The sequence below is a fragment of the Mytilus edulis genome, chromosome 3 (assembly GCF_963676685.1).
Source record: "Mytilus edulis chromosome 3, xbMytEdul2.2, whole genome shotgun sequence".
Lineage (NCBI taxonomy): Eukaryota > Metazoa > Mollusca > Bivalvia > Mytilida > Mytilidae > Mytilus > Mytilus edulis.
In genome coordinates, this window is record NC_092346.1 from 80,490,872 (window position 1) to 80,518,252 (window position 27,381).

Sequence of the window (27,381 nt, forward strand, 5' to 3'; positions counted from 1 at the left end):
TGATATTTATGGGTCGCTTTGGGACTGGAAACCACTTCGTATACATTTTAACTCATGAGCTTGCCAACTTTTTAGGACAAGAAAAAGCATATGCCTTGCCTGTTTTTCATGCATTCACTGTATTCGACACTGTGGCATAGATCGCTGGTTAAGGTGAAAAAAAAACAGGGGATACATGAATGGTATTGAATGGTGTCACAAGAGTATACACCGTTATGAGAGACCAGGGTTGCGTCCAATATCGAAGCAGCTACGTAGTGCTACGTAGATGTTTGTCTACTGAACGAGTACCTAGTCTAGTTGCTATCTATATCTATGTTGCAGCTAGGCTAGCTACACGTTCAATAGTCATACATCTACGTAGCCCTTTGCAGCCGCTACGATATTGGACGCAACCCATGTGAGTACTCTGAATGTCGACACCACTATTACGCAATTAATCGAACGATTCGTTATGCTGATGTTTGATCGAACAATATCAATGGTCAAGGATATTAAACCTTTTTTTGGACAACATTGCTTTTTGTTTATCAAACATATGTATTTAGTCTCTAAATTACGTTTACTTGTGATATTTTTTTACCGGAAGTGACAAATTTCTGAATAAAATTACCCGTGGGTTTCAAAGAAATGATACATTATTTCAAACCATGAATACACAATAATATTATAGTCTACACAGCAAACTTTGGCTACCAGCTGTGAGATTTGAATAACCATTAATCAGTTATCAAATGCATGTTTGCCATTTTGATGATAAAACCGGAAGTGGATAAAATCAAGCTTGCCTCCATATCTAATTTTGATTAAAATGGTCCAAACTATGTTTCTACCAAATTTTATGCTTTTAAAACATAGTGCACAATTGTTCACCTGTCTGCTGGGTAACCATTAATCAGTTATCAAATGCATGTCCGCCATTTTGATGATAAAACCGGAAGTGGATCAAATCAAGCTTGCCTCCATATCTAATTTTGTTTAGAATGGTCCAAACTATGTTTCTACCAAATTTTATGCTTTTAACACAAAGTGCACAATTATTCACCTATCTGCTGGACTATTACAAAAAACATTTTTAAATTGTTACACTGATAATGTAAATTCACATTTTTAGATGTAAAAATCTGAGGAAAGTTTTTTCCATCCAATTTCTAACAGAAAAAAGGTAATTCTGTTATGTTTTAAAGTAGCTTCTTGTGTTAATTATGTAAAGTGTATATGTCTGTTTTAACTCAAATTAAAAAAACGTGATTTGTGCATTATGGGTCTGCATGGTTGTGTAACTGTGTTCTAACGGCATGGCCTTGAAAGTAAAAAGGAAATGAAACTGTATATAATATGTGATTTATTAAGTGTACTTTTTACATCATTTAAGTGCCAGTCTTTGTAAGAATCAAGCAATTTAGAAGAATTTTAAAACATGGATGAAAAAGCCCACTGTCCATACCATCCTAACTTAGAGATAGTAGGTCTTTTGATTCTGCACGTCTGGTAATTCAAGAAATATCAAGATAACTTCTGGTTAGAATCATAGCAAATTAAGCAGTTATCTTTCCTAAATTTCTAGTGAATTTATTTCAACCAAATTATATTTTGAAATACTAGAAGAGGAAAAGGAAATGAATGTTATATTAGTGCACCATTATACATTGTGAACAGTAATGTGAAGTTGAGTGGGTTTTTGTTTGTCATGTTTTCACCACAGCCTGATACTTAGGCAGATTGGCACTTAAAATTAATGTTCAATAATATAATTATCTTTTTCCATAAATTTGAACTGAAAGGTATTTCCTGGAAATATATCATGGATGTCTTGTTTATCAGGCACCTGGAATAGTTTTTACATTTTTTTACTTAACAGGCATAATATTAATGTAAAGCAGACTTGTTGGTATTTTTGTATTATGAAATGGTTTAGAATAAATCAATTTCTTATGTATGCATTGTATTACCAGTATATTGATTTGTGTTTTTATTTTTTAATGTCCTATATAATATGAAGATAGAAAACATATATCAACTTTTGATATTTTTAGCATTAATTATCTTCTTTCATGATGCTTTTTTTTGACAATTAGATGGAAAAAAACAAAAATTCATATATTGATTAATGTTACTCTTAGTAATATAGGGTTATTGCATGAATATTGGGGATTATTCCATATTGATAAAATGTTAGTAGATTTTTCTATATGAATGGGATTTTGAATAAATAAGCATATTCATCGCACAAAACGTCGCATGTTTTTACGTGCATAATTTTGGTAAAAAAACGTTTGATGTACATTTGGTTTTGGTGAGGGTTGTGGTAAATAATTGCCATTACATTCATTTCTCTCGGAATATGGAATAAAACAATTACTGTCTTTTGTTTCGGTAAATATGTGGTTTAATTGACTTTTGAAAAACTGATATTCACTTCGACCATTGGCCTCTGAATATCAGTTTTTCAAAAGTCAATAAAACTACATATTTACCTCATCAAAAGACAGTAATTGTATAATATTGTCCCAAGTAGAATTGAATATTGCACGAGGTTGTGAGTGCAATATATGTTCTACGAGGGACAATATTCCCAAATATTCATGCAATAACCCTTTTATTGTATAGCAATATAATATTTGAAAGTAAAAATTGGTTTAAACTAAGATTTTGTCGTTGATGACTTGATGAATTTTGAAGATTAATACTAGTGTAATAATATAGGGTTATTGCAGGAATATTGGGGAATATTGTCCCGAGTAGAATTTCATATTGCACGAGCTTGCGAGTGCAATATATATGTTCTACGAGGGACAATATTCCCCAATATTCATGCAATAACCCTTTTATTGTATAGCAATATAATATTTGAAGTAAAAATTGGTTTAAACTAAGATTTAAACGTTTTTAACGTCATGAATTTTGAAGATTTATTGCACTCTTACTTTTGGTTACGTTCTGTGGGAAATATTATATTGCTATACAATAATATACAATTACTGTCTTTTGATGAGGTAAATGTGTAGTTTTATTGACTTTTGAAAAACTGATATTCACTGAGGCCAACAGCCGAAGTGAATATCAGTTTTTCAAAAGTCAATTAAACCACATATTTACCGAAACAAAGGACAGTAATTGTTTTATTCCATATTCCGAGAGAAATGTATGTAATGGCAATTATTAACCAAAACCAATTGTACATCAATCGTTTTTTTTATCAAAATAGTGCAGGTAAAAGCACGCGACGTTATGCGTGGTGAATATCCTTTTTCCGTGAATGTGATTATTTATTCAAAATCCCATTCATATAGAAAAACCTACTAAAGTTTTATCAATATGGAATAATATACAATTACTGTCTTTTGATGAGGTAAATATGAGGTTTTATTGACTTTTGAAAAATGATATTCACTAAGGCCGACGGCCGAAGTGAATATCAGTTTTTCAAAAGTCAATAAAACCCCATATTTACCGAAACAAAATACAGTAATTGTTTTATTCCATATTCCGAGAGAAGAAAATGTATTTAATGACAAACATATACCAATTCTTTTTACATGAAACATTTTACCATAACGTTGCATGTAAAAGCGTGTGACGTTTAGCGCGGTGAATAACACTTTCTCAGGTGAATATGCTTTTTTATTCAAAATCCAATTCATATAGAGAAACCTACTAAAATAATACCAATATGGAATAACAGAATTTATTGCACGCTAACTTTTGGTTACTTTCTGTGGGAAATATAATATTGCTATGCAATAAAATATTATGTTGTACAAGCTAATAAAAATATTCTTATTCCTCATGGGATAATATTAATCTATAAGTTTTGCAATGTCTCTTTATTGTATGGAATTCTTTTTAATGTGGAGAATGCCATGTTAGTGCATATCTCAGAAAAAATACAAATTTAACACAAAATAGTCACTACTCATCTCTGTAACTTTTGCAAAATTAAACATAGACAGAAATTGTGCCATTGAAGAACACATTGTGTGTTCTGTAGTTCTTCATTGAAGACAGTCCACCAACATTATTACAATTTTTCTATGATTCATTATGTATTTCTAAGTATTTATTTTTCTAATTAAATGTCTTCCTAAAGCACTCAGTTTCTGATTTCAGATCAAATCAAATTTATCCCAAATGTAAGCTAATAACATGTGTCTTTTTACATACATATACCCTAATATAAGCCAGATAATTAGTATGTTTGAAATGCCTTGTTATAAGACAAGAAATTGCTTTTAGTTGGAATGTTTTAGTTTACATTGTATATACTGCCACAATCATTGCATATTTTGAAGAAAATACTTAAATATGTTCAATCACATATATACATCAGAAAATCACTTAATGCATTATTATATACTGGTAGCTTAGTTTCCATAAAGTTTTAAATGGTTTATTATATTACTTGCCAAAATGGTCAATATAAGCCTTTGCTATCACTTTGCATATGTTGTTTTTTCTTACTTTCCATTATTTTTAAAAACAAATATGTATTTTGAATATTTATATTCTTTGGCTAAAAAACTGATAATCTAGACAACACATGGTGAGAACAAGTCCCTTTGAGAAAAACTGTCAACCTTGCATTTTAACAAAATATTATCAGTAATGAAGATATTCTCATCTCAGTGATGAAGACCCCCTCTCCCCCTCCCCCGATAAAATATACTAAAGTTACTTTTCTAGGATAGCAACAGTGAAGATTATTGAAGTTTGAAGGTTTGATTTTTTTTAATGATTTCTTTGGATGATTTAATAAATGGATGAATTTGTTAATAAATTGGAACTTATGTGAATGATTTATTAATTTTACTTTAATTGTGCTGTGTTCAAAAGAAATGTGTGCTTATGATTTCCATTAAATAGTAGAATATCACTAATTTTTTTTATGTAATTCTATAAATTTTGGTTTTGACATGTATGATTTAATACCACTTGCACATATATATACTTGTATGCAATACCTGTTTATGTAAATTTTCATGTATATATTATATTCCATTTTACATATTTTAGACTCCAAATAAAGAGGTAAATATAGCTCACACCTGTCTTGCACTGCAGCTTGTCATATATAAACAATTGTATAATGTATATACAAACCTTGTGTGATGTCCTGCCAATGCTTATATATAACACCAGCATTTTTAACATCAGCATATATACAAATTGCACTGTATCATATATCCAAACAACTCTGACAGTTTCCATCAAGCTTACTCTGTAGTAAGATGTGTTTTAGTTTGCAAATCCAAAAGTATTTGCCCTTTCAGAACGCTAGACCAAACATTGATCTAAAGTAGGTGTAATGTGATGATATTATTATTACCATTCAATTCTATAGTATAGGGTCAGTAGAAGCTGACTATATGATGTATTGTAGACCCATTGGTGGCCTTGAGCTGTTTTCTACTCTTCATCTGATAGGGTTGTTCTCTCTTTGACACATTCCCTTTTTCCATTCTCAATTCTAATGATTGACTTACTGTTTCATAAGTAGTTCAAGAAAACAATGCACCTAATTATTTAGATTTTATTTCCCCAGTATTTAATGGAATATTACATAGGTGGTTCCAGAGGGGGGCCTGAGCTCCCCCCCCCCCCCCCCTTTTCATGGGAAAAGTTCAGTTGATTATATAGGAAATCACTGAAGCATGACTGGATATGGTACAAAAATCGATTCGGTTTGGCCCCAGATGAATTTTAAAATGTTTCAGAGGCAGATTTTGAGCTTAAATGAACAGTGACCCCATTTTTTTATTTCAGTTTTCTATTAAGTATATGATAAAGTTCATATTTAATAAAATATAGCAAAATCCTTTATTACAAAAAAAAATTGATTTATACCCGCGAGCCCACTTAATAACCTTTTGTCTTTCAATGAATTTTAATCTTTGTCTAGATATAACCAGACTATTTTTACACTGTACACAGAATATTGCAAGTCAAACCTTTCTTACACTATAATGTATTGCTAGGAATGATTTCTACTGTTTGTTCAAATGTTGTGCTAGAAAATCCATTCTTACACTGTTTCTTATTGCTAGTCCAATTGATTGCAGACAAAGCCATTCTTACACTGTTCCTTATTGCTAATCCAATTGATTGCAGACAAAGCCATTCTTACACTGTTCCTTATTGCTTAACCAATGGATTTCAGGCAAAGCCATTCTTACACTGTTCCTTATTGCTTAACCAATCAATTTCAGTCAAAGCCATTCTTACACTGTTCCTTATTGCTTATCCAATGAATTTCAGGCAAAGCAATTCTTACACTGTTCCTTATTGCTAATCCAATGGATGTCAGGCAAAGCCATTCTTACACAGTTCCTTATTGCTAATCCAATGAATTTCAGGCAAAGCCATTCTGACACTGTTCCTTATTGCTAATCCAATGAATTTCAGGCAAAGCCATTCTTACACTGTTCCTTATTGCTAATCCAATGAATTTCAGGCAAAGCCATTTTTACACTGTTCCTTATTGCTTATCCAATTAATTTCAGGCAAAGCTGTTCTTATGCTGTTCCTTATTGCTTATCTAATTGATTGCAGGCAAAGCCATTCCTACACTGTTCCTTATTGCCAATCCAATGAATTTCAGGCAAAGCCATTATTACACTGTTCCTTATTGCTTAACCAATTGATTGCAGGCAAAGCCATTCTTACACTGTTCCTTATTGCCAATCCAATGAATTTCAGGCAAAGCCATTCTTACACTGTTCCTTATTGCTAATCCAATGGATGTCAGGCAAATCTGTTCTTACGCTGTTCCTTATTGCTAATCCAATGAATTTCAGGCAAATTCATTCTTTCACTGTTCTTTATTGCTTAACCAATGGATTTCAGGCAAAGCCATTCTTACACTGTTCCTTATTGCTTAACCAATGGATTTTAGGCAAAGCCATTCTTACACTGTTCCTTATTGCTTAACCAATGGATTTCAGGCAAAGCCATTCTTACACTGTTCCTTATTGCTTAACCTATTGATTGCAGGCAAAGCCATTCTTACACTGTTCCTTATTGCCAATCCAATGAATTTCAGGCAAAGCCATTCTTACACTGTTCCTTATTGCTTAACCAATTGATTGCAGGCAAAGCCATTCTTACACTGTTCCTTATTGCCAATCCAATGAATTTCAGGCAAAGCCATTCTTACACTGTTCCTTATTGCTTATCCAATTAATTTCAGGCAAATCTGTTCTTACGCTGTTCCTTATTGCTAATCCAATGAATTTCAGGCAAATTCATTCTTTCACTGTTCTTTATTGCTTAACCAATGGATTTCAGGCAAAGCCATTCTTACACTGTTCCTTATTGCTTAATAAATGGATTTTAGGCAAAGCCATTCTTACACTGTTCCTTATTGCTTAACCAATGGATTTCAGGCAAAGCCATTCTTACACTGTTCCTCATTGCTAATCCAATGAATTTCAGACAAAGCTTAGTATTCTTACACTTTCTTATTTTGCTTATCCAATGAATTGCATGCACGGCCATTCTTACACTGTTCCTTATTGCTTATCCAATGAATTTCTGGCAAAGCCATTCTTACACTATTCCTTGTTGTGTAACTAATTATTTTCAGGCAAAGCCATTCTAATACACTGTTCCTTATTGCTAATCTAATCAATTTCAGGCAAAGCCATTCTTATACTGTTCCTTATTGCTTAACCAATCAATTTCAGGCAAAGCTGTTCTTACACTGTTCCTTATTGCTTATCCAATTAATTTCAGGCAAAGCCATTCTTACACTGTTCCTTATTGCTAATCCAATCAATTTCAGGCAAAGCCATTCTTACACTGTTCCTTATTGTTTATCCAATGAATTTCAGGCAAAGCTGTTCTTACACTGTTCAAAGCCATTCTTACACTGTTCCTTATTGCTAATCCAATGAATTTCAGGCAAAGCCATTCTTACACTGTTCCTTATTGCTTATCCAATTAATTTCAGGCAAATCTGTTCTTACGCTGTTCCTTATTGCTAATTCAATAAATTTCAGGCAAATTCATTCTTTCACTGTTCTTTATTGCTTATCCAATCAATTGCAAGCAAAGCTATTCTATAACTATTCCTTGTTGCTTAACAAATAAATTTCAGCCAAATTCATTCTTTTACTGTTCCTTATTTGCTAAACCAATCAATTTCAGGCAAAGCCATTCTAACACTGTTCCTTATTGCTAATCCTATCAATTTCAGGCAAAGCCATTCTTACACTGTTCCTTATTGCTAATCCAATCAATTTCAGGCAAAGCCATTCTTACACTGTTGTCATTCTTACAAACTTCCTTATTGCTAATCCAATTAAAATAATTTCAGGCAAAGCCATTCTTACACTGTTCCTTATTGCTTATCCAATGAATTTCAGGCAAAGCTGTTCTTACACTGTTCAAAGCCATTCTTACACTGTTCCTTATTGCTTATCCAATGAATTTCAGGCAAAGCTATACACTTTTCCTTATTGCTTATCCAATGGATGTCAGGCAAAGCTGTTCTTACACTGTTCCTTATTGCTTATCCAATGATTATTTCAGGCAAAGCCATTCTTACACTGTTCCTTAATGCTAATCCAATGAATTTCAGGCAAAGCCATTCTTACACTGTTCCTTATTGCTTATCCAATGATTATTTCAGGCAAAGCCATTCTTACACTGTTCCTTATTGTTTATCCAATGAATTTCAGGCAAAGCTATTCTTACACTTTTCCTTATTTGCTTATCCAATGAATTTCAGGCAAAGCCATTCTTTCACTGTTTTTTTTTGCTTACTGTTAATTCAGAAATTATTGGGATGTTTTATTATTGCAAAAAATGCAACAGGGTTACAATCGCAATAATTCAAACTGTCATTTTGAAATTTATCATATGAATTAAAAATATCTTTTTCATTATTGCAAATTAATGTTAACATGGTTAAATCGCATTTCAGTTTTAATAAATAGATTGCAATAATAAATGCAATCAATGATTTCTGAATTTAAGAATATATTAGTAAGATGAATGAACAAAATTCAAGATTTTGTTTGTAAAGTTGTATTAAATTGTCTCAACTAAAATTAAATCAGAAATATCATTTGAAAGGATTAGATTTTGAAAAATATTTGTTGTTGCACTTATTTTCTAGATGAAAAAAAAGCACTGAAGTTTTTGATATTAAACTTTTATTTTTAAATCTAGTTTTGACGTGCTTTCCATTAAAGATATTTCTGTTTGTAATTACTCAATTAGCATTCAGAAAATCACATAGCTCTTTATGTTTTTGAAATTAATAGGTAAAAAATGGACCAATACCTGATATGTTTTTTTTCTTCAAACATTTGATATCGACTATGGATGCATTTTTCTATTTACATAATTGCTATGAGATATACATATAGTATTTCCTAAGGCATTTAATCACTATAATAATAGCCACTTTCATTACATGTATGCTTTATTTGTGGCTTTACACTTCATTTTCTATAGTGCACTGCTAATAAAATTCATTGCTTGGATGATATCAAACATTAACATGTAGATTCTAGAACAATGTAATTATATAAATGCATGACCTTTACCCATGTTTTAAATCAAGTGTGGGATGTTAAAATCTTTATAACAAGAAATCTTACAAGAAAATTGTAGACAATGTTTACCTTTGTTATATTGTGAACAGGAAATTAAGGTAAAATTTGACAGGTGTTTCTTTGGTTTTAGTCAGTTCATGTTATGTATAAAACTTACATGTGGGCTGTAACATTGTTGATATAAATGATAGTTTTGTCCTTGTTACCTGACTGTTTATTGTTGATAGAAAGGGGGTACAGAAAGTGGAGGGTTTATTGTTGATAGAAAGGGGGTGCAGAAAGTGGAGGGTAAATGTTGATGATGCAGCAACTTAACAAAAGTGTTTGCTATGCATTCATAACTGCCAACTTTTCACACTCTCCATGGGTGAATTTAAGCGCAAGAGGACCTAGTGCCACTGTTACATTGTCATAAGTGTTTTTAATCTAATTCTATATTTTTGGATGAATATTTATCTGCTTAAATACCCTTTTAACTCATTTGAATGCCTGTTTTTTTATATGTTCAGTTTATGTAATAAAAAATTTGATAATTCAGGTCAACACCTTCCATGGGGAATATCCCAACAAAATCAGGATAGTTGGCGGGTCTGTGCATTTTTCTGTTCAGTTTGGAATTGAAATATTGGAGTGAAAGTGGTATACATTATACTAGTATACTGTTGAAGCTCTTGATATGGTATATTCTCTAATCTCTAGATACTGAGCTGATTTTAAGTTAAAAAAAAAATGAAAATAACACTTTGGAAACTTTATGGTTCTGAAGCGCTTTTCTTGATTTTGCCTTTATCGGGAAGACTCAAAGCCAGGGATGTATAAGTACTGAAACAAGTGAAAACCCATATGACCAAACAGAACCTAAAAATAATAGCCATATTCATCTAAGTTCAACTTTGTTTTGGGAGGTGGAACCTTAGTTTCTGAATAATTTCTAATTTCAAAACAACAATTTTAGCAATGGTTGTTATAAATCATATTAATACAGTGGGGCACCTAAGCACTGAAAGTATAATGATGAGTTTCAGATTAACTTATGGGAATCCTTTGGGATGTCGTTGTATCTAAAAAAATATAAAGAAAATAAGAATTTTAAAATTGTATAAACAAGAATGTGTCCACAGTACACGGATGCCCCAATCGCACTATCATTTTGTATGTTTAGTGGACCGTGAAATTGGAATGATCTTATCAAAGGGAACATGTATACTAAGTTTCAAGTTGATTGGACTTCTACTTTATCAAAAACAACCTTGACCAAAAACTTTAACCTGAAATTTGCACTATCATTTTCTATGTTCAGTGAACCGTAAAATTGGGGTCAAAACTCTAATTTAGCATTTAAATTAGAAAGATCATATCATAGGGCACATGTATACTAGGTTTCAAGTTGATTGGACTTAACTTCATCAAAAACTACCTTGACCAAAAACTTTATCCTGAAGCGGGACAGACGGACAAACAGATGGACGGACGGACGCACAGACCAGAAAACATAATGGCCCTCTACTATCGTAGGTGGGGCATAAAAATCTTGACAGTCATTTAAATAAATTAGTCGGTTAACTTGAGCATTCTATTTTTTTTTTAAACAATCAGGCTGTGACAGTACTTTGTAAAGTTTTAAATGAGCAGCAATTACTTATAGTCAGAAAATTATAGATGAAGAGAAGGAATGCTATTTATATTTTTTATAGGGGGGAGATTTGACCTCCCCTTAGATTACTGTTTTTAAGAGGAAAATTTCTAGATTCTAAAATTTTATTGTAATTTTTTTTTTTAAAACATTATTGCAAAATTGAAAAAGTTTAAGAATGTCTATTGGAGTTTGGAATCTGTTTCAGGTCAAATATATCCAGATGGATTTCTTCACATTCAAAATGTTGGAAAAAACGGCCAAGATGCTTTTCTAGTCAATCAAGCATGTCATCGCATCATATAAAGAATGAAAATACAAGAATTAATCTACCAGACATCATCCAAGAACCCCAGAGCCCTAGCGCAGCATCACCCCTTAATTACAGTTATTCAGATGGCTCTCCAACAATTCAATTAGATATAGCCTCAGAATTTGGTATAGAGGTATTCAAAGAAATAGAACAAAGCAAAATGAAAAATACCCATTCAAACAAGGATTCAAATAATTATTGTGAATTTATCAAAAATGAAGCTCCTTCCATAGTCATCGAAAAGCAGATGAACAAAAATAAAAACAGTGAAATAATTGCATGTGTAAATGTGATTAATGGGGAACATCAGTTAGCAGATAATTCTATGTCAAACAGGCAATCTCTCAACCATCATGAAGGAAATAAAGATATATTAAAACTTGATAGAGGAACCTTTAAAGAAGATTTGGCTGAAAAGTTAGAACATTTAGCTGTATCATCATCAGACATTGTATTATGTGATAGTACTCCTCCTCAGAGTTTGACTGTTGACAGTGGTTATGCTTCCAGACAAGTATCCAAAGATAACTGTTCCTGCTAGTACATATGTATATTATGTGATAGTACTCCTCCTCAGAGTTTGACTGTTGACAGTGGTTATGCTTCCAGACAAGTATCCAAAGATAACTGTTCCTGCTAGTACATATGTATATGCAGTTATTTAGTTCAAACTTTGAGCAAAACCATGTGGTGAAATATTTCTTTTTAGGTTTCTGCATCAACTATGCAAGCTTTATGTTTTGTCTTTTTCATTTACTTTTTAATTGTCAATAGTTGTAAGATGCTTTAAAACAAAAAATCAATTTGAATGTTTTTCTAGATATGTACACTTGGTGTTAATACAAGTATCAATTATGGTTTATTAGAACCATTTGTCAAAGAAGTCTATTGTTACCTGAATTCTAATGAAGTATTACAAACCTGTGCAATTGGAAATGTTTTAAGACCTAGCTTTATATAAAGGTTAAATGTGTTTTGTGTTTGCTCAAAGACTAACACTTTTGAATCTGTTATTATTCAGGTTTTTCAGCCAAATCTTCCCTCTACAGTGTTTCGTTTGATTTATAAAGACCAAAGTATGATTTGAAATAATTACAAGATATTAATCAAATCACTGCTGTTATTTGAGATGTAAACTCATATTATTTGAAATGTATTATGTTGATATAAAACATTCGTCTAATTTTTCTTGTGATAAGAATTACTCAACAAATATGATCATACATTTTTTATCTGGTATCTCAATAAAAAAGAGTTTATTCAAAATGTTTCTGTCTGAACACTTTTACATTACATTTTCACTGTTGTTATTTATTTGAACTTACCTTAAGAGATTGCTTGCAACTACAGGCTTGCAGTTTACTGTACAGTGAATATTTTTGATGGACTGTAAATTTGATCTGAGTAACTTAAATATATGAGTACAACAAATCACCATAATTTTTTTTATTTTGAAAATATTTAAACAGGATGTACCAATTTATTTTACAGATATTGACCAATGGTTTTCAAACTGTAGTGCTTTGTATATTGTTGAGTTGTACAAATTTATTGTTGTATATTTTATTTTTTAATTTATTTTATCAAGTGCAATTAAGATTATTTATGTTTTATGTTTTATGTTGTATTATGTATTTTAGTTAATTTTTATTGTAAGTTTGTTCTTGGTTATTTTTTTTATTTTTTTTTTAAACTGAACAAAGTAAATAATTTCCAAAAATCTGACAAGTTCTAATCTTATGAGTATCTTATGTAATGTAAAGCATCTTTTTAAGAAATTGTGGCTGTTAATCTCTCTGCATTATTTTGAGGATGGACTTATACTCATTTACATGCCAAGCATTTATTTTTTAAAATTATATGTCATGCAGATTTTTACTGTATTACGACAAGGATTTGTATAGTTACTTCTAACTATACAAATCCTTGATTACGATAATGTATTTGAAGATGCAAAATATTAATTGAATTAATTGTTTTGTCATGAAAATCTTTCTTTGTTACACATGTACCAAAAGAAATTGTTCTATAAAAATTCAAAACCATTCAACTTTTATAATTGTACAATGTCAATTTTAAGTAGGAGTCATGAAGGTTAATTTATCTATTTATTTATTTTTTATTGCAGCAATTTACTGTTTTATTTGATTTTATTCTGATATCAACAGTTGTTATTATATTCACAATAAAAACACAAATATTGTTCCTTCCTCTTCTTGCTGCCAATAAACTTTTGTGGAAGGCATGATTTTAGGCTCTGTTTTGAAAACAGAAACTTAGTTTCATTATAATCAATTGTCATAATTTGCTAAATTCATAAGATAAATACATATACTGGTATAGAATTTTAACTATATAATGTTTCCAAATGTAAATGTAATTCAATTGTACCTTACCTAGTATAGAAAGAGATTGAATTCAAGGCATTGACAAGCACTTCTATCCTTTCCAAGCCATTTACAATAAGGTTTTAGGTTTGGGAAATTGTATGTCTTCTTCATACTACAACTCTTATAACTGTTATAATAGAAGTATTTAGTTGTGATTTAACATATTTATTTAGAGTGGATTGGGAAACAAGTTATAACAACTTATAATAATCCCTTTCCACTTTGCTGGTGCGAGTGCTGCCCTTTTCTAAATCTACAAGACTGTCTTTTATGTGTAAGAGATATTTCTCTCACTTAACACAAGTCAGGCATTATTGTCCGCTTCCAACAGACTATCATCGTTTCTCAAGACCATTCTTTGTGTTTGTTGTCTGATGCTCTAACCACTACACCATGGCTCTCCAACAAATGAAATGAAATAGTTTGGGTCATCAATAATGAAATTGAAGGGGACATTATAAAAATTATGTTAACCTGCAAAATATGACATAAAAGAACCGGTTATCAATTTCACAAACAAGACATAATATGATTTTATATGGTCAGTAACTGTTTTGTGTGGTCAATGCATTTTGAATGTGCTAATACTGTGGATTCATTTATTTTTGTGGACACCAACTTTCGTGGATGAAGGAATACTTGCATATTCTTTCTTTATTATTATGAGGCTGACTTCATGCAGGAACTTCTTAGGAAGAAAGATAAGAAGTTAGCAATATCCTTTAACTCTACTTTCCGCTATATAGATGACGTTCTTTCACTAAACAATTCAAAATTTGGTGACTATGTGGAACACATCTATCCCATCGAATTGGAGATAAAGGATACTACAGATACAGTTAAGTCGGCTTCATATCTTGACTTACATCTAGAAATTGACAATGAGAGTCGGTTGAAAACAAAACTTTACGACAAAAGAGATGATTTCAGCTTTCCAATTGTGAACTTTCCATTTCTAAGTAGCAACATTCCAGCAGCACCTGCATACGGGGTATATATCTCCCAATTAATACGATATTGCCGTGCTTGCATTTCCTATCATGATTTTCTTGATAGAGGGTTACTGCTCACAAGGAAGCTATTCAACCAAGAGTTCCAAATGGTGAAGTTAAAATCATCCCTTTGTAAATTTTACGGACACCATCACGAGTTGGTTGACCGTTATGGAATAACCGTTTCACAAATGATATCGGATATGTTCCTTACGTCGTAACTACAATCTCCTTCCCTTTCATGAATGTGACCTACCGAATTAGACTATTTACCGGATTTGTAATCACATAAGCAACATGACGGGTGCCACATGTGGAGCAGGATCTGCTTACCCTTCTGGAGCACCCTGAGATCACCCCTAGTTTTTGGTGGGGTTCGTGTTGTTTATTCTTTAGTTTTCTATGTTGTGTCATGTGTACTATTGTTTTTCTGTTTGTATTTTTCATTTTTAGCCATGGCGTTGTCAGTTTGTTTTAGATTTATGAGTTTGACTGTCCCTTTGGTATCTTTCGTCCCTCTTTCATTGACATTTAATTTCCTACTTTAGTCAATGTCTTTATACAAGCCATCATAAAATTTGTCCTTCGTTGAACATTTTGATTCATGGTTCACCTATACTCATAAAATCCACGAAAATTGGTATCCAACGAATAATAATGTATCCACAGTAGCATATTTACAGTAAAAGAAAAATATATACAAACTCAGCATGATCTACTTATTGAAAAAAATGATAAAGGTTTAGTGCAGTAATAAGGGATAGGTAGTATAAAATGGAGAAAAATATCCAGATGGAATTTCTGAGCATTTCACTCTGTTAATTAGTCTTCAGTCAGTTTGTATTGAAATATATGTTGGTATTTCTAAGCTCTCATTGTTCATGTTTTGTTTATAATCACTTAAATTTATTTGACTGGACCTTTGTAATCGTAACACAAAGTTTTCTTTTAAAAGGTCAGGATCTAATCATACAGAAACAATATGGTTTAAATCTACAAACAAAAGTACACACACTCAAATGTCTCGCCTGCTTTACTGATCATGATTGAATTAATGATGAAAATCTTTAAGATATAGGTTCTACTGCAGGTACCACTTGAAGTCAACACTATCAATAATCCAAGAAATTGAGGGTCAATGTCAGACAAACCCTGCCAGGCAGACACGTACCTTTAAAAATCATTCCACACTCCAAATAGTGTTGACCTATTGCAAATATTATCTGAGAAACAGACCTCACCTTATTAAGGCCAATGAACTATGAAAGTAAATTCAAGGAGACAGACATGTAGTCGGAGATTGCTCTGATGTTTGACATCATCAGATGTTAGAGCAGCACCACATATTTACACTTGACAATGATCCATACACTAACTACAGTTGACCTATTGCTTAAAGTATCTGAGAAATTTGTTTAAGAGGACCTTGGAAGTTTGCAATAATGATATTAAAAAAAAGTAGGGAGATGCTGAGAGGTAGTCAAAAACCATAATTTGAAATGGGACAGAAAACAACAATGTCCCAAAGAATAAAGTGAACAGAAAAACAACAGTCTACATAACACTATACAGAAAACAAAACAAAATAGTATAAGGAACCTCACCAATTTTTTTTGTCCCACCAATGAGATGTCGGGTTGCTGATATTCAAATCCTGGAAGTCATAATCAGTGATAAACATGGCAAGGCTTTAAACCATAGCATATAAACCATGAAATGCTACTCCAGTTCTATTTTCACTTTTCCTTGATTGCAATTTCTCTCAAATTGTGTTCTTGAAATTGAGTTATAACAGTAAAACATTTTCCAGGTCATTCTTTTACTTATAAAGATCAGCTTGTTTTTATAAGTTTTCAACATTACTACATAAACTAGAAACTACCTGTATGGTGATTTCAATGAACATTCCAGCAATTGTCTACTATGGTAATTGTCTCAAAAAGGTGGAAAAGTATGTGACTCAACTATGAATTGGTCAAATAAGCTGATCTTGTATTTATATAGAAATTCAGGAAAAAAATGGTCTCTGTGTGATAACTATCGCTTGCTTAGTCCATTGTTGGAACCCCAAGTTTTACTACATACAACTCTTGAACTATAAAACAGGCTTTCATCAGAGTTTGCTGTTTGTTCTTGAATTTTGTCTATATTAGAAAACTATGTCCAATTTTTTTTAATTTATTTTTATACAAGTCTAACTTTGATGTCTTTGTCTTGTCTGTGATGATAAAGTGTGATGTAGAGATTGATTTTTCTGGCATCTTGTTGGAAGATTTTTTATAAGTTCCATTTCAAAATAAGTGATTGGTTTATGACAGATCATTGATATTTGGTATACAATAGCATCAGAATCCATGAATCTCCTTTGCATACAATATGTGAGCCCCATGTCATTGAATTCAAAATTTAAATCAGTTTACTGATTTAGTGTTTATGAAGATGTATGCGGAATTTTTTGCTTGTGAGAGAGGATTCTACATTTAGAGTCTCTGGTGGATAGTTGTCTCATTGGCAATCATATCGTGTCTTCTTATTTTTATATTCTCAAGAAAATTTTATTGATAATTAATGCACAAGTTGTGAGTGGTGTACAAGTCTATTTTTTCGACAATTATTGACAAAGGAAGATAACTCTAATTCAAAATTTTGCCTAAATGATACAATGAACTGTACGAATTAAGGTACCTGTACACTGTTGCACTAGCATCCATACACTACAAAATTGTGAAGAATATGACGCTCAGATCAATAAGCTTCTGATTCATTAACTTTGACATTTCAAAATTGTTCATATTTCTTGTTGTAAGTGTCAATGAGAAGTATTATATATATTCGATGTTTGGAATATTGTTGCTTTAAAACACATGCAGGTTGGTTGTGATGAAAATTCTTGGATTTGCCACTTAAATCATGTGTCTTTGAATTATACAAAGCATTATGAATTGTTCATAATATAATAAAAAGTTTTATACAAGAGGTGTTGAAAAAATGTCAGAAAAATAAATTTCTACATAACGCTTTGTTTCTTTGTTACATATAATACTAATTACATTTTTCTATTTCAGCCCAGAACGACGAGCAGATTATGTCCTTACTGACTATCATAGGGTAAACTACTTACACAACAAAATGGAAAAGGGAGAGAAATACAAGCGCAGGAAGAAGTCCAGACAAAATGGTGAGACTGAGAGGTCTAGTAATAATAACATAGAAGACGATAGCAACCATACCATGTCACTTCCAGCAATATCTACTATCCATGGGACCTCAGGAGCATCAGCTAGAGCAGGCTATGATGAACTATCAAAATGTTATACCAGACAATCAAATGAGTTAGAATCTAGTTATTTATCTGACAGTGAATCAAACAGACCTTTGTCAGCAGACCGAGAGTTTAGATTTTCTACGTCTTCTTGTGTTGATAATGAGCATGAATCAAACAGTATTACGTCTTCTCAGAGAGATGATAGAATTTATACTGCTACAATATTAGATGGAGAACTGGAATCAAAATTTGGTTTGGCCGGTAGAGATTCCAGGAAGGAAAGTCCATATGCAATTTCAAGTATTCTTCCTAATGTCCCTGCAAATCATATAGATGATGACCCCCCTCCAGCTCCTCATGGAATGTATGCTAATCACCAGTTTGAAAAACTCAGAGGATTTCAGAATCAATGTTTTGTTGATGAAGAGCACAAAAACAAGCCTTTACCACCAAACCCATTTCCAGATTTACGATCACATACAACATTACAGGGTTCACTGTATGACAATGCTGGAGAAAATGGTTTATATAAGAAGAACAAAAAACCAGTTCCAAAAAAGAGACAGCTTAAAAATCAAGAAAATATTTTTTGAATGTTTGATTAGTTTTATACCTAATGACACAAATTTAATTTATCATTCTTTGGAATTTTGAAGGATATAAACAAAACAGAAGAAATCATAAATTTTAAGCTTTTTCCATGAAATCCATGTTAGTGTAAACCCAGCTAGGATAAAGTATTTATATTTTGTAGGTGTAAACCCAGCTAGGATAAAGTATTTATATTTTGTAAGTGTAAACCCAGCTAGGATAAAGTATTTATATTTTGTAAACCTGTGTAAACTTAGCTAGGATAAAGTATTTATATTTTGTAAGTGTAAACCCAGCTAAGATAAAGTATTTATATTTTGAAAAGAAGTTTTCCATGTTTTATATTCAAATATTGTAATCTTTCTTGTCTCTCCTGCAATACATGTCCCTGATGATGAGTATTAAGTATGCTATTGTGTTGATAGTGGTGGTGTATAATTGAGGTACAAGCATTCCATATTTGTACATACATGTCTCAGCATTTTCATGCTCTGGAATCTCTGTCTTGCATCTATTGTCTATGTCCACGTTTTTAGTTTAATTTCTTAAGTTACCTATAATCTACATTAGGTTTTATAAGGTAATTTTCTCATAAAGAGTTTAATACCAAGGCCCAATTTTTTTTTAATTGAAGAGAATTATATTGCTTGTGACCCATCCATTGGCAAAGAAGAAAAAAAACTTTTTTTCAAGATCTTCTCTATTTATTTAGTAAACACAACTTTTCGTCTACACAATTTAAAATTTCTCAATATAAGACAATCATTTGTTCTCTTAATTTTCTTGTTTTTGCAGTATAATTGTTTTTTTAGTGTAAAATTTATGTCACAACGAATAAATAATATTTTGTATGATAATTATATTTTGTAAATTATTTTATTTATTGGTAAACTTTTGTTGTATTGAGTAAAATCTATTTTTTTTGTATTTTATAAAATAAATGAAATAAAAAATTGATCAAACATTTTATTTCTGATGTTAAAGCTGGCAATCTGTCTTGTGAACTTAGGCAGTGAGACAAAATTATTTCATAAAGCCCAAATTGAGATAGTCTAGTATTACCTGCATCACAAATTATGTGCACTCTAGAAAACAATCAGACACATGTGAATTAAAAACTTGTTATAATGCATTGCCGTGTATTGCCTACCTATCAATTAAGTGACCTCCAGAATGATCTAAGACAAATGACACTTACAACTAGGTAAGCATCTTCTGGTATGGCTCAACTCAATTCTCTTGCCTCATATTTTCAAAGTCCAGAAGCAAAAAAGGCTAAATGGTAGTAGAGTGATTAATGGGATATATTTTACTGGAGATTGAATGGGTTAGCTGCTTTCCCCAAGTTGAAAGTTAAGATCAAATTATATTATATCATGCAGTTAGCAGTGACACAAAGGCACAGACATCTTTCTTGCCCATATAACTGCATGCAGGAAAAAGTCTTCTGGTTTTTTTTTCTTGCAATTATGTCAAATATTATTGAATCATTAAGCATTCCTGCCATATGCCATTAATTTCTATGAATCTCTGACACTTCTGGATAATTTTTGCAGTTAAAAAAGTGACCAATTGTTTATTATACCCCTAAAATTTGGGTATATAGGAATGGCAATGTCATCAATCTGTCTTGTTTCATGTTCAGCTCATATCTTTTGTACTGTAAGACTTAGATAATTCACACTTGGTATGCAGTTGCATCATGGGCCTGGAATTTGATTTTTAACCCCAAGTAATACATTCTTGAGTTGTGTTTGTTGCATAACGTTCACTCTGTAGCACTTAGAATGACAAAACTGTATGCAAAAGCATTCTTACCTTGGCCTTTATTTTTTAAATTTACAGGATACAAAACTCCTCAGACTTTGTTCCTAGGTCAGTAAAATTCTTTGAGATTGACCAGTCAGTTACATTTGTCAATCTAACACAGAGGCAATGATTATATAGAATGACCAGTCAGTTACATTTGTCAATCTAACACAGAGGCAATGATTATATAGAATGACCAGTCAGTTACATTTGTCAATCTAACACAGAGGCAATGATTATATAGAATGACCAGTCAGTTACATTTGTCAATCTAACACAGAGGCAATGATTATATAGAATGAACAGTTGAAAACAAAAAATGTCAAAATATATATCTCAATAATTTCACAGCAGCAGCTGAAATGAGAGTATGCAGACCTTTATGTGCTTCCAGAAAAAGGATATATATTTTCTTTTGAGATTGATTCAAATTGAGGCAAATGATTTTTAGATATATCCAGTGGTGGATCCAAAAATTCCCCCTGCCCCCACCCTTAAATTCGACTCTGGTATGTGTTTTTCCAAAAATTGTAAAGCATTTTAATACTGATCTTTTTAGGTTAGCCATTAACAACTGATTTTTGTTGCAGAAAGTGAGACAGGAATAGTGATCCAGTCATGTTTAAAACTACTTAAAAGCCTAACATTTCCTAAGGTAGAACACATTAATGCTTCATACTTTGTATATAGATGCCATATGTTATGAAGTTTCTAAATTTGTAAAGGGGCATAACTCTAGAACAGTAAAGTGACACCACCAAAATTTGAACTTGAATTGTATTTTATGGTATTAAGCATTGTGTATAAGTTTTATAAAATTTGGTAAAAAAAAACTTAAGTAAGAGAACTGAAACGAAAAAAATCAGCAATTTTTCAATTTGTAAAGGGACATAACTCCAGAACGGTTCAGGCAACACCACCCAAATTCGAACTTGATCTGTTTTTTGTGGTAATAACCATTGTGTATAAGTTTCATAACATATGGTTGAGGCAAACTAAAGTTAGAGAACAGAAACCAACTTTGGGACATACAGACGAGGATAAAACTTACAACGACGGGGGCATGAAAAAAGTTTAGATTGTTTTCTCTTATTATGAATAATAGGAAAAAGTAAAATAACAAAGATACCAAACACCAAGGAAAATTCTAAACTGAAATTCCCTGACCAAATGGCAATATCAAAAGGGCAAACACAAAAAATTTTAAACTATATTTCAGAATTTGGCATCTGGGTACCTTGCAATGTGCTCATGCCTGTCAGACAATTTTCATTCGACCTCAACCTCATTTTATGGTCAAGTCCATAGCTCAGATTCAATAAGCAAACTGTCTACTATATTTGTTGTATGGAATGATTGTAAGGTGTACATGTCCAAGTGGCAGGTGTCATCTGACCGTGACCTTGTTTTCCTGGATCAGTGGTTAAAGTCAAGTTTTTGTGTTTTGTTCTGTTTTTCTGATATTGTATGCAACTATATTTGGTGTATGGGAATATTTAATGATGTACATGTCAGTCTGGCAGGTTTTATTTGACCTTGACCTTATATTTTCACGGTTTGGTCTGTTTCTTGTATACTATATGTAATAGGTCAACTATATTTGGTGCTTCGAATGATTGTAAGGTAAACATGTATTTCTGGTTTGTTTTATCTGACCTTGGCCTCATTTTCTTTGATCATGTAAGTTTTAAATGAAACTTGTAGTAAAACAATCAACATTAAATCAATTGTCAGTAAAGCAGGCGAGACATTTCAACGTGTGCACTCTGGTTACAGTTTGTTCTTCTGTTCTTTATTTGCCTTCCCCAGGTAAGGATCCTGTAGTTCAGTGGTTGTTGGTTCATGTCTGTCATATTTGTTTGTAGTTAATTGAATTTTTATACGACCGTAAAAATAAAAAAAAAATTTGGTCATATATTGGTATCACGTCGTGGTCCAAAGACGGATGGTTTCCGGATAATAACTTTAGTATAATTAAATAGAAATCAATAAAGTTTTAAAATAAGGTTTATAACCACTAAAGGAAGGTTCGGATTGATTTTTGGGGTTTAGGTCCTAATAGTTTAGGAACAAGGGGCCCAAAAGGGATCAATAACTTGTGTGTAAGAGTATGGATCTTTCTGAAATTGTACCATAAGTTTCCATTTCAAAAAAGGAAGGTTTGGATTTATTTTTTGGGTATTGGCCCAAACTGTTAAGGAATTAGGGGCCAAAAATAATGCTTTTCTAATACTTTGTTTAAATTGCTTATTTCTTGACCAATTTCAATGGGGTTTTCTTCTTGAATTCTTGGGGTTCTTAAATATGCTGAATCTAACCGTGTATTTAGATTTTTAATTTTGGGTCCCGTTTTCAAATTGGTCTACATTATGGTCCAAAGGGTCCAAAATAAAACTTAGTTTGATTCAAACAAAAATTGAATTCTAGGGGTTCATTGATAGGCTAAATCTAAACATGTATTTAAGTTTTTGATTATGGACCCAGTTTTCAAGTTGGTCCAAATTGGGGTCCAAAATTTGAATGTATGGGGTTCTTTGGTATGCTAAATCTAGCCATGTATTTAGGTTTTTGATTTTTGGGCCCTGTTATCAAATTGGTCCACATTGAGGTCAAAAGGTCATCAAAAACTGAATTCTTGGGATTCTTTGATATGCTGAATCAATTCATGGCCATGTATTTAGATTTTGGATATTGGACCATAATAGGTAAATTTAAATTTTTTAAGTTCATTAGACCACATTCATTCTGTGTCAGAAACCTACCGGTATGCTGTGTCAACTATTTAATCACAATCCAAATTAAGAGCTGTATCAAGCTTGAATGTTGTGTCCATACTTGCCCCAACTGTTCAGGGTTCAACCTCTGTGGTTGTATAAAGCTGCACCCTGCGGAACATCTGGTTATAAGATAGGCTGCTAGTTTTCTTTTTTTAATTGTTCTACATTTTCATATTGGGGCCTTTTTTAGCTGACTATGGTATGGCTCTTTTTTTCATTGTTGAAGGCTGTACAAAGACCTATAATAGTTCACATCCACATCATTTGAATTCTAGTTGATAGTTGTCTCATTATCAATTATACTAAATCTCCTTTTTGTACTTATATATAAATTGAGGCTTATTCAGACTTGTAAACATTTGATAGCATTATAAACAATAAAGTCAAGAAATATATCTACACACCAAAACAGCTCAAGTATTCTACAATTCTAGTTCAGGTGGCAAAGAAAAACCAAAAACACTTTTTTTTAACAATTTTTACTGTGTAAAATCACAGAGTTATGTGAAAAACAAATTTTATATTGACCTAATTTAAACAGAACACACTGTCAAATTATACAAACACATTATTCTTAACAATCAACCACAAGCACTTTCAATATTAATACAAACGTCCTCTCATCTATTGCACAAAATCTATGTGTTGTAATATACACATTATCAGAATTACAATCATTTAACAGTAAAAGTCATATTAGATTAACCTAAAATGGTGAAAAACGTACACATTTGGGAGGGTATTTATTGATAATTATTCAAGGTTTCACTCTCACATTATGTTTCAGAGCATAATGTATTTGATCATAATTCCCTGAATACATCCATTCACTTCAATAAAACATTCTATCACACATCAACAGTAAGTTAAAGGACTTATATCTATACAAAGTTGCTAATGTATTACAAAAAGCAATTATAAATAAATAATAATATAATCAATTACAACAGAAATATGTCTTTATCATTTTCAAATTCAATTATTTTCAATCACATAAAACAGAAAGTAGAACTGATACTTCATTTTCTACTCTCAGGACTAAAATTTTCTCATCAATTAAGATGAAATCCTTTTTCTGAAGTTGCAGCTAACAATTTCTCGCGTAGAATATCCTCTGAGGAATATTCAGGTAGTTTTAGATAATGAACACATGTGTTTACTGACGGGAAACTGGTGTCAATCCCGTCCACTTTTCTAACTATAGTCAGTCTTGGGTGTAAGTTTGCCAGGCCACCTGGTGGCAGGGATGAACATCCTGTGGTAAACTGTAAGAAGGCTTTTCTCTCATCAGAACTCAGATCTACCATAACACTGACAAATCTCTGGAATCCAGGGCTGTAAATAAGGTAAAACAGTCAATGTATTTATCTAGTAATGAATTATGATGATCTTAAGGAATATAATCATGATTGTTACTGCCAGATTGTATGCATATTATATTTAATAAGGACATTACTTTTTTGTCACATTTTTTCTGAGCAACAAAATGCAAATGCTATCTTTTAATTAAAATTCAATATTATACAGAGATGGCAGAGAAAAACATAGATATACACGTAAGGTGCCATGTTTAATAAAAAAAATATTACATCTTCAAGCAATAACTTTTTTTATATATTTATTCAGTATTATAGTAGTGACCAGTTAAAATCTGCAGAAACCAAAATGTTGAGAATTCTTTTAAACTTCAAATTACAAAAAATTTCTTTTTTTTTTAAAGTCTGTTTATACAGTTTTCATTTTCACCATACTTCAATATGCCTACCTTTCTCTGGTATATCCCAATTTTGGTTCAGTATAATTGAGTATGTCCTCTTTAGTCCATTCTGGGGTCTGGTCACCACACAACAAGGAGGCTAATTCTGTGGGACTGAAGGAATGTAATTTCTCCATAGGGTATACAGAGTTAAAGCCATCTAAAATATTATAAAGTTTATCTTATTATATCAAAAATGTTAAAAATTATAATCATTCTGAGTATTTTTGTGATAGTGATTTAACAGGGTTGGATTTCTCAACATTGACTTTTGACAATCATAATTGTATTACAGACAACAAGCACAATATAAAATAATTGATAGAATTCCTAAATACTGTAAATGTGATACATTTCCCAACAGTGCAAGAGGTGCAGCTCAAATGATGTGTCTATTGTACAATAACTGACTGTATCTAAATATTATACATGTAACTATGAACTTGATCATAGACCTAGTAACTTCAAAAACTTTAGGGATCTTCATCTCCTGAAATATGATCACATATACAAGATTAACAAGAAGATTTCAATCTTTAATATGTAAAATAATAGATAAAGCATCCAAAAGCTTAATACTAAAGTAAAAGTGTAAATACAATATATATATTCCCATTACTTTGTAGTGTAAGGTATATATCATAAGAGACAATTCAGTGATATTATTTGTTGTAGAAAATTTAGGACAAAATCATACTGTATCAAATACCTCTGAAAGCATCAAGCTGTCTCCTGATACCACTGTTTAAACAGAAATCTGTGACCAGATCTACATATTCTTCTATGTTTTCTAGAGTTACCTCCTCCTTAAAAAATCAAACAAAATAATAATATTATGACTTGGATTTAGTTAATGAAATGCCTTTGACAAATATTATGACTTGGATTTAGTTAATGAAATGCCTTTGACAAATCATTGAACGTCTATTTAAATTATTTAAAAAAACAACATATTTTTGGCCCAAGTGAGCTTTTCTTATTACTTGGCGTCTGTCGTCCGGCGTCGGCGTTAACTTTTTACATTTTGAACTTCTTCTAGAAAACCACTGAATGGAATGAAACCAAACATTGCATGAATGTTCCTTATGAGGTGCTGACCAAGTGTTGTTACTTTGTAGCCCATCCATCATCCAAGATGGCCACCAGCCAGGACTTAGTTTAACATAGGACCCTACAGGAAATGCATACAAATGACTTCTTTTAAAGAACCACTGAATGGAATGAAACCAAACATTGCATGAATGTTCCTTATGACATATTGACCAAGTGTTGTTACTTTGTAGCCTATCATCCATCATCTAAGATGGCCGCCAGCGGGGGACTTAGTTTAACATAGGATCCTATGGGAAATGCATACAAATGACTACTTTTAGAGAACCACTGAATGGAATGAAACCAAACATAGTATGAATGTTTCTTATGAGGTGCTGACCAAGTGTTGTTACTTTGTAGCTGATCCATCATCCAAGATGGACACCAGTGGGGGACTTAGTTTAACATAGGACCCTATGGGAAATGCATACAAATGACTTCTTTTAGAGAACCACTGAATGGAATGAAACCAAACATTGTATGAATGTTCCTTATGAGCTGCTGACCAAGTGTTGTTACTTTGTAGCTGATCCATCATCCAAGATGGCCACCAGCGGGGGACTTAGTTTAACATAGGACCCAATGTGAAATACATACAAATGTCTTCTTTAAGAGAACCACAGAAAGGAATGAAGTCAAACATAGCATGAATGTTCCTTATGAGATGCTGACCGAGTGTTGTTACTTAATCGCAGATCCAACATCCAAGATGGCCGCCAGTGGGGGGACTAAGTTTAACATAGGACCCTATGGGAAATGCATACAAATGACTTCTATTAGAGAACCACTGAATGGAATGAAACCAAACATAGCATGAATGCTCCTTATGAGGTGCTGCCCAAGTGCTGTTACTTTGTAGCCCATCCATCATCCAAGATGGCCATCAGCGGGGGACTTGGTTTAAACATAGGACCCTATAGGAAATGCACACAAATATCCTTTTTTATAGAGAACCACTGAAGGGAATGAAACCAAACATAGTATGAATGTTCCTAATGAGATGCTGGCCAAGTGTTGTTACTTTGTCACCAATCCAATGTCCAAGATGGCCGCCAGTGGGGGGATTTAGTTTAACATAGGACCCTATGGGAAATACATGCAAAAGTCTTCTTCTAGAGAACCACTGAATTGAATGAAACCAAACATAGCATAAATGTTCCTTTCCTATAAATGAAGTGCTGGCCAAGTGTTGTTACTTTGTAT

At 32.1% G+C, this 27,381-nt stretch overlaps 2 protein-coding genes across 18 annotated transcripts in view; one reads left to right on the top strand and one right to left on the bottom strand.

Moving 5' to 3' along the window:
* LOC139514501 (uncharacterized) overlaps positions 1-19,655 on the top strand; it is a 46,127-nt gene extending 26,472 nt beyond the window's left edge. For 4 of the 16 annotated variants that reach the window (XM_071303835.1, XM_071303834.1, XM_071303837.1 and 1 more), the window contains exons 6-8: positions 1,115-1,165; positions 5,014-5,028; positions 17,954-19,557. In XM_071303835.1, coding sequence (XP_071159936.1) covers positions 1,115-1,165; positions 5,014-5,028; positions 17,954-18,746 — 859 coding nt within the window. In that variant the 3' untranslated portion in view covers positions 18,747-19,557. Of the gene's footprint in view, positions 1-1,114; positions 1,166-5,013; positions 5,029-11,401; positions 13,710-17,953 lie in introns of those variants that run through there. The other 12 variants (XM_071303843.1, XM_071303842.1, XM_071303840.1 and 9 more) reach the window with 11 other exon arrangements.
* A 4,405-nt stretch (positions 19,656-24,060) lies between these two features.
* The window catches only part of LOC139514503 (E3 ubiquitin-protein ligase HECTD1-like), a 39,353-nt gene continuing 36,032 nt past the window's right edge, over positions 24,061-27,381 (bottom strand). For both annotated transcript variants that reach the window (XM_071303850.1, XM_071303849.1), the window contains 3 exons: positions 25,796-25,892; positions 25,096-25,246; positions 24,061-24,665 (listed from right to left, as the gene is read on the bottom strand). In XM_071303850.1, coding sequence (XP_071159951.1) covers positions 24,383-24,665; positions 25,096-25,246; positions 25,796-25,892 — 531 coding nt within the window. In that variant the 3' untranslated portion in view covers positions 24,061-24,382. The remainder of the gene's footprint in view (positions 24,666-25,095; positions 25,247-25,795; positions 25,893-27,381) is intronic.